Below are 8,384 nucleotides of genomic sequence, written 5' to 3' on the forward strand. Positions count from 1 at the left end.
ACTCTTTTGAACACTTTCCACACGTCACTCTCCGTGATGGAGGCATTTGCCTATGGTGGGCTCTGCGCATGACCCGTTGGCTGCGCCGATAGCACCATTAGTGCTGTTAGCCTTAGCGTTGCTAGATGTAGCCTCGAAGCGAGCGAAGAATGTGTTTAGCTCATTCGCCAGAGATTCATCCGCGCTCATCAGTCCAGAGGGTGGGCTCCTGTAGTTCGTGATCGTCCATAGTTCCTGCCACAGGCATCTAGAGCCATTCTACCGGAACCGTGACTCTACTTTCCTCCCTTTCCTCTCTCACCACCCCGAGTTCAGAGCCTCCTAGATGGTTTTGTCCACCCAGAGCTTTTGGTTGAGCTGCATCAGGATATGTCCCAGTCCGCGTTATCCAGAGCAGCCACCATCTTAAATGATGTATTTTCAAACATATCTTCTGCTTCATATCGTTGTGTCCACTCTACGCCACGGCAGAATTACAGGTAAGGGTACTCTTCGTAACCTGTGTTGACCAATTTGTCAAGTTTCGCATTATCCAGGCGTTCCTATGTTATCAAACTAACGCTTCCTAAATGAAGAGAAACAATGACTGTTTTTGAAGAACTTTGGTGTAGGCCTGACCAAATAGGTGTAGTACTCCTTGGCTTTCATCATTGCCGATTTGGATATAAAGAACCACTTAAACCAGTTTGTAAAAACAACAACAAAAAAAAAACGTAAACTACAAGGGCCAAGTCCGTTTATAAGTAGCTTCGAAGGGTTTAATAGTACTTGCCACATTTAGCAGTTTTCTCGCGTTTAGAATTTTCTATTGGTCACAAACAGACTTTATCAGTAGCATAGACCTGTCGTAGAAGTCAATGAAGCGCTGGAAACATGTTATTTTTTTGAGGGTTTTTTGTGCGTGTCCCCCTATTTCTCTTCGCTTCAAAGGCTTCTACAGCAACACCGACACCACAGTCATCCCTACGGACAATGAAAGTTGAGTTGTATAAAATAGCAGTTCATCCTGAAACGGTGTAGGAGGGAAAAGGAGATTGGAAATCTTTAAAAATATATATTTAAGGGTTCTACAACTCATCAGGGCTGGGCTGGGAATTAAATTCAGCCCTGGGTTTCTTTCTAGAGCAGCCCCTTACAATCACAGCAACATTGAGCTCCCTCTCAGCTCTCAAACAAGTTGTACAGTTTCATGCATTTCTCTGAATCTTGTTGAAGGGTTTCTTTTTGTGTGTCATTTGTAACGGTCAGTAATTTGTGTACTGTCCCCTTAAATTACGTTTACGTATAAGGCGTGTGCACGTAGGCCACGCTGAGTTTTGGTTTTGTGCTGTACGTAACGGGCATTGCTGGACCCAGCTCTTCATTTATCATTATTTACTTCTTTAGTAACGCGTTATGAGTTTTGGATGTTTTTACAACTCATGTATGAGCTATCAACTGTACTCCTGGAGCGAGCCTGTGTCACGTGGCGAATAAACCAGCAAGTTTACTAAAATAACTAAAATAACCCTAACTCCAAGTCTTACATATTTCAGCAAATCAAGATTTTGTAACGCAGTTTACTCACTCTCGTCTTTTGATTTTATAAGTTAAGGTTTATTACAATTTATTTCTTTTGAAGGGCATATAAAAGTTATTACTATGAATCTATTTTGGGGGGTATTTTTGTGATAGGATATCATCTGTATAATGGAAAATGCCAGTGATATGAATTTTACGTCATATCGCTCACTCCTACTGCAATGCTTCGAATCTTTTAAGCAAATAGAACACAAGTCTTATCATGAAGTGTTACTGCTTAAATTATGTAAAGTATTGCTTTTTGATTTACTAATTAAGTGCACATATTTGGATATCTTACTGTGTGTTCTACCTGGCTTTACCTAATGCCATTTTAGCATGTACCTAATGTTTTATAGAAGTGTTTTCTTTCTTTTTCTTTCTTTTATGTACAGCTGTAAGAGTCATTGGAAGGAGTGTGACCATTCAAGAAGGAGGCAGTGCCACATTGTTCTGTCAGCTGATTGATACAGTGGAGGAACTTACACAGATTACATGGCAAAAAAGAACACGGGGAAAGCCAGAAAATAGGAACTTTTTTGTCATCAGTCCAGATGGCATAACAGAACATATAAATGGACTAAAAGACAGAATTGATTTTATAGGGAACATGCAAGAATGTGTTGGCTCAATTGCTCTGAAGAATGTTTCATTACTGGATGAAGGAATATATACATGCATCTTTAACATATTCCCAAGTGGGCCATTTGGGACAGAGATTAAGCTCACTGTGTTGGGTAAGACTTGTTTTTTCACTTTTGTTGTCACTTTATTGGATATTGTTAGCTTGCAAGTAGCTGCATTGCATAAACAGAATATTACTAGTAGTCCCAATACAAGCAAGTTTTCAGTTGCCAGGCAGATAACAGGCTTTTTACAAACAGTATTTGTAGTGTTACTCATCGTGACTCATGTTTGTTAGAATATAGGAATGAATACCTAATTGTCCAGTTCATGTATTTTAGTGTTGCTATAGAATATAACAATGTAATATATGTTGCAGAAAGTATAAAAGACCAGTATGCATTTAAAGTTTATTTGGTAGGCCTTATAGCATATAGAAGGACCATAAAGTTCAACTTTAAATTGAATGGTTACATGTATATTGTATTACTATTATATTTTGTCAGCAACTACGTTTTTTTTTCTTTCATTTCAATTTTAGTTCCGCCTGTTGTCAGTGTCGGCCCTGTGATAATTCCTGTTGCTGGTGATGGTAACGTGACCTTGGCGACCTGCACTGCAGCCAAAACAAGGCCTGCAGCAGAAGTGTCATGGCTCTTGGCTCTGAACACCTCTGTGAGAGTAGAGACCAGCCTGTCTCTGCAAACCGATGGAACTTACACTGTTACAAGTCATTTGATTGGTGTAGCATCCAAAGAACTTAACCAGCAGAAGGTTCATTGTTTGGTGAACCACATGGCCCTGCATACAGAACTGGTACTGGACTACACAATAGTAATCCATTGTAAGTAAAGCACTTAACCAGCAGAAGGTTCAGTGTTTGGTGAACCACACGGTCCTGAATACAAAACTGGTACTGGACTACACAATAGTAATCCATTTTAAGTAAAGAACTTAACCAGTAGAAGGTTCAGTATTTGGTGAACCACATGGCCCTGAATACAAAACTGGTGCTGGACTACACAATAGTCTCATTATAAGAAAGCTGTCATAGACATAGAGCATATTCTTAACACTGGAACTGCACACCATGATTCTGACTATAATGTGATTTGCTAATTGTGAACATATCATTGAAGGCTGTAGTATACTATTGAACCCTCTAACAAATGGCTTATTTTTATTGTGTTCTGTATGTCAGATACAAGTGAGTGTTTTGCAGAAAAACTGCATTTACAAAATTTGATAAATGTAAATATATTTGCTAAATAATGTAGACCAATTTTAAATCATGTCACATCAACAGTTAGTCTGATGTTTTACATTTTTTACAAAACATTTTAGGCAAATTTATTTGTTTAGCTTTCCTGATGTGATAGATTTATTTCTTTCCTGTCTGCATGAAGCACTTTGAATGCCACTTTCTATGAAAAGTGCTTAAGCAAAAAAATTAAAAAATAAATTTATACAGTGAGAAAAAAATCATTTAAAAGGGCAGATTAAAAACAGTCCAGGTCCTTTAGGTAGCATTACTGGTTTATATTGACACAAACCCACAGTTGTGCTTTGGTATGAGTCATATTCTCCAGGTTTTCTATTGGAAATAATGCAAAGTCTACCCTTGAAAGGGAAAAAAAATTTTTTATACTAATTCAATTACATTTCCATAAAAATGTTGCCTCATAGTATCAGCAGGATTTTCAAAACTATATTGGCATTTGCAACACAGCATGCAGCCATGTCAGAAGGTAAAATATATGCAATATATATGCAATATATGCAAGTATATGCAAGTCAAACTAAGATCATTCCTACATATGTATGTGTCTACCAGGGCCTTCATGTAGGGTACAGAATTTAAAAATGACAAATGTTTGCCAATTAAAAGAATCTGCTGAGAGTAAATACCCACAGAGGTGTCGTCTCCCCCCCCCCCCCCCCCCAGGTTATTTACAATTAGACTTTCTTTCTTTGAATTAGATTTCTTTTCAATGTGTGCAGTTTTCAAGCTACCTTTTTACATTTTTATTAATATTTGTTCTGCTTTTCTTTTTTCAGATCCTCCTCAGGTTGCTTATATTTTATCCGTTGGTAAAGCAACAAAACATCAAGAATTTCTCTGTGAAGCAGATGGCAATCCAAAACCAACAACCTTCACCTGGAGGAGGTTAGTAGGGCTTCTTGTATACCAATGGTAGCTGCAGCTATAGCATTGACACCTGTCACAGATTATCAAATGTAGAAACATTAGTAAAAGGTAGCTGTGCTCACTGTTTGGTTGAGCTACAAAAGAAATCTTCAGTCATTAAATGCTAATAATATACCATTTTTTAAATTTTTGCAAGGGTTTTTTCTTCATTCTTGCTGATTGTCATGTCTGACAGTCCTCAGACTGCATATTCAAAACAGAGAGCCAGGAATGAGACAAAAAGGCAGTGACCGAGTAACATGCAGGAGATCAAACAACCAGGCAGTAATCCAGAAGAGACTTGACCAAGAGAGCAAACAATAAAATGTCTATAGACAGTACCCAGGAAAGGAAACAGACCAAAACTGCTCAGAAACACAGAATAAAACAAGACCTTACAAAGGAAAAGTCATAGGTGGTAAATATATACTGCCAAAATAACAAATCAGGGAACAGGTGAATATAATTAGAAAACTGGAGGTCTGGATCTGGATCTGGTGGTTTGATATACATACACACAATAATTTGTTTGTTTTACTGACAGGGTGAACATCCAAGTTGATGATAAAGACAAACTTCTAATCCCACTATCTTCTGACCATAATGGCTTGTATGTCTGTGAAGCTTCAAACCAGTATGGAAGTGTCACAGGATCTCTCTATGTATATGTTAATAGAGGTGAGTACCATTTGCACATTCAGCAGGGCCTGAACTTCACCTTATGATCAGCTGTATAGCCAGCCAGTGTTTATATTGTGGGAAATTTCCATAAACACAAGCTGTAGATACGTTTTAATAAAAATTCTCCTCTCTGGAAATTCACTGTTTCACTGGAAAGTCCTCATAGTAAAAGTGTCATGTTTACAGTTATACGAGCCTGGCAAATTTGAGAACATTACAAATTGGACACACATTTTTCATCTCTACAGCTTTAACACTACTGGTATCTTAAAATTTGGTTTATTTGAAAAGTTCTAAACATAATCATGCCATAATATTCAATTTTTAATTTATAAATCATAAAAATACCATTTTAAATATTTTCTGGACATATGTCCATAAAGTAAGTACATTTTACTGACCAAAAATGTGTCCATAAAATGACTTGACATGGCAGATTGCAATGTGGCAACAATAATTGAACAAAACCAGTAGAAATGATAGCTTACCTCCACGTGTAAAAAGAAATGTCCCAGTGGTTAAAGTATTAGACTTTTATTTGGAAGGTTGCTGGTTCAAACCCTGCCACTGTTGGAGCCCAAAAGTTACACCAGATTTCCCTTCCTCCTCATTACGGAACCTAAAAGCCCTTTACCCTCAAGTTGTATTCAGTCATAATCGTAAGTCAATTTGGATTAAAAAAGCATCAGCTAAATGTTTAAATGGAACGTTTTGGTTTTATATGTCATCACATGATGATGAGTTTAAGCAAAATAAGTGTAGCCCAATTCATACCCTGCAAAATACACAATATGTGTTCTGCCCCTCTCTGCAAAATCATAAAAAGCAAATTAATGAATACAGTTAATTAGTTAATATTATTTATTTGTTTGTTTGTTTGTTTAATTTATTTATTTTGGTTACCCATTTTCAGTCCAGTGTATCCTGAGTTTTGGTTTTGGCCAAGAAACTATTTTGATGTATTATTACTTGTCTTTCACATCAATCAATAAAACTTTAGTCATCTACAAGCGGCGATCTGCACTACATATACAAAAAGATTTGTTGCATTTTCTTATTTTTTAATTTTTTCTTTGTCTCTCTCCTCTCCGCTCTCCTTTTCTACCCTTATTATTTCCTCCTCTTATTTCCTCCTCTATGTAGAATCCACATGGACCACTGTGGTTATTCTGGGAATTATTCTGGTTACTATTCTACTTTTTCTTTTGTATTTTTTTCGTAAGCGCTTGTTCACACATCTCGTACAGCTATGGAGAGGAATTCAGTAAGTTTGTCAATTTTGAATATAAAGTAGACTGTTTTTCTTTTATTTTGGCATTCCTATATTTGTGTTCTTTTGCATCTTACTACCATAAAATGTTCATTTATTTTGTTCTCTAGTAACGTTAATAACACATTCCCAAAATAATTCTCGTTTTAAGACATAGCAAATGACAGGTGTTACACTAATACGAATGCATCCACAGCCATGTCGACCGCGACCGTGACCGTGTGCCTACTCAGTCACCCTCGCAGGTGAGTTTAAAAGATGCTCATTTTAATCCACACGATTTTAATCCACACGATTTTAATCCGCACGATTTTAATCCCCACTCTTTCATTGTTACTGTTGTGGTGTATTATCTATAATTACAGTGCCATCAATGTTCTTTTTCTCAGAATACACGTTCAGAAAGAACAGAGGAGCAACAACTTGGAGCATGTTACACTCCTGGACTGCTGTAGTGTGTTCTTGGTCCAGTTCGGGATTTAGGACTGTCTGTGCACCTCGCTGCTGGCCTCGCCCTTCCTTGAGTGATTGCTGTGGCTTATATAAGGACCCTGCAGGAAGAAGACAGCGGCTTGCCCAAGCTCCTTGTACTGGTGGTGATTTGTGAGTTTGTTATTTTTGCTGTGCTTACCTTGTCTTGTGATATCCCTAGTTAGCTTGTGCTTGTGTTTGTGTATGTGTAGATCTGTATGTGAGCATTCCCTGTGTTTTATTTACTGTGATCCTTGTGATAGATGAAGGTTTTTGTGTGTATTTATTTGTATAGTTACTGATTGTAGGCAGTGGTGCATGTTTGTTTGGGTTTGGGGTTATTGTCTGTTTATTGTCAGGGCGTTAGTGTAGGATTGTATTTTATTTTTGTCCTGTAAAGTGTAGTTGCGACCTCACTGCCTAGACAGGGTCGTAACAGAAGTGGGGGCTCGTCTTGTTTTGTTCCTTCCCTCTTTTTGTTTGGGGGCTGGGGTTTTGCTGTTCTCTGTCTTTGGTTTGGTCTTTGTTTGGCTGTTTTTTGTTTTTTCCCCTTTTTTGGGGGTGGGGAACCTCTGGCTTTTGTGACTCTGGGCCATGTCTACTTTTGTAATAAATGTCAAATACTGCAAATAACAAAGACAATGCTCTCTTGTCCCCTCTCTGCTGGAAAACAAACTCTGGAAGGAACACTAAATGTTTAAAACGATTTTAGGTCTGTTTTGCCAAATACACATTAAACCTTGTCCTAAACTTCCTGATCTCTCTTTAAAATATGTTTAACTGAAATAGAGTATGAGCGGAGGGGCCTGCAGTGGTGTTGAACCTTGTGGATTGTCAGGAGAACAGTTGCTAAAAGGAGCAGATGTGCAGCTTTATTTGCCGACAACTGTGCACACAGCTGTTCCTTTGGCTATTACTTACCCACACTATCACCAACACAACGCAAAGAGTGTATGGCACCATCAACTTACTATATGCTCCCCTAGAAAAATGACAATTCTTTTCAATACTTCTATTCACAATAATCACAGGTTTATATGTTTTTCACCTTTCTGATGGTGTAAAATAGTTTTGTCTGAATGTTTTGGATAGTTACTATTCAAACACAAAACAACAAAAGATGCTTCTGCTGTAGCTTGCACTTAAATAAAGGATCTAGATCCTCTATGCAAATCCTTGTTTAATCAATAACCAAACCAAACTGTAAAGCAGAGGACAAGCAGTCATGATGACACAGTACTGTATAAGGCAACTGTCACTTTAATATGGCTCTAAGGTAACAGAAATAAGAAATACTATAAAACAATTCACTATAACTAAAAAAAAAAAGCAATACAAACCTGTAAAATAAAATTAACCACAAATAAAATTAATTTACTTTAATCCTTTTATAGTACAGTGCAGTGAAACCTCAATATTCAAATTCAGATCGCCTAGTGTGAGTACATCCAAAGACAAGCACTACTTGACAAGATTTGTCTATGCAGGCTTCTAATTTCACAGAGAAAGCAAGTTGCACAGAGAAACTATAACAGTATCATATGATCATGCATATCCATGTTGGAAATATGATACTGATATGCTATTTGA

At 37.3% G+C, this 8,384-nt stretch overlaps 1 protein-coding gene across 4 annotated transcripts; it reads left to right on the forward strand.

The window, feature by feature from the left end:
* The first annotated feature begins 250 nt into the window (after positions 1-250).
* LOC145643363 (nectin-1-like) lies at positions 251-7,544 on the forward strand. 4 transcript variants are annotated; one of them, XM_081713470.1, is made up of 8 exons: positions 251-479; positions 1,956-2,297; positions 2,726-3,028; positions 4,243-4,351; positions 4,917-5,050; positions 6,197-6,317; positions 6,520-6,568; positions 6,713-7,544. In XM_081713470.1, the coding sequence occupies exons 1-8, from the start codon at positions 410-412 to the stop codon at positions 6,776-6,778; spliced, it is 1,194 nt and encodes a 397-aa protein (XP_081569596.1). In that variant the 5' UTR covers positions 251-409; the 3' UTR covers positions 6,779-7,544. The 4 variants fall into 4 exon arrangements, 2 of the variants coding, with proteins under 2 accessions (XP_081569596.1, XP_081569595.1); XR_014123392.1 differs by lacking the exon at positions 251-479 and adding an exon at positions 1,601-1,807 and having other exon boundaries at positions 6,475-6,568; positions 6,713-6,734; XM_081713469.1 differs by lacking the exon at positions 251-479 and adding an exon at positions 1,603-1,807.
* The last annotated feature ends 840 nt before the right edge of the window (positions 7,545-8,384 follow it).

This window comes from Electrophorus electricus, chromosome 4, assembly GCF_041902795.1.
Source record: "Electrophorus electricus isolate QZ-2024a chromosome 4, ASM4190279v1, whole genome shotgun sequence".
In the NCBI taxonomy this organism is placed as follows: domain Eukaryota; kingdom Metazoa; phylum Chordata; class Actinopteri; order Gymnotiformes; family Gymnotidae; genus Electrophorus; species Electrophorus electricus.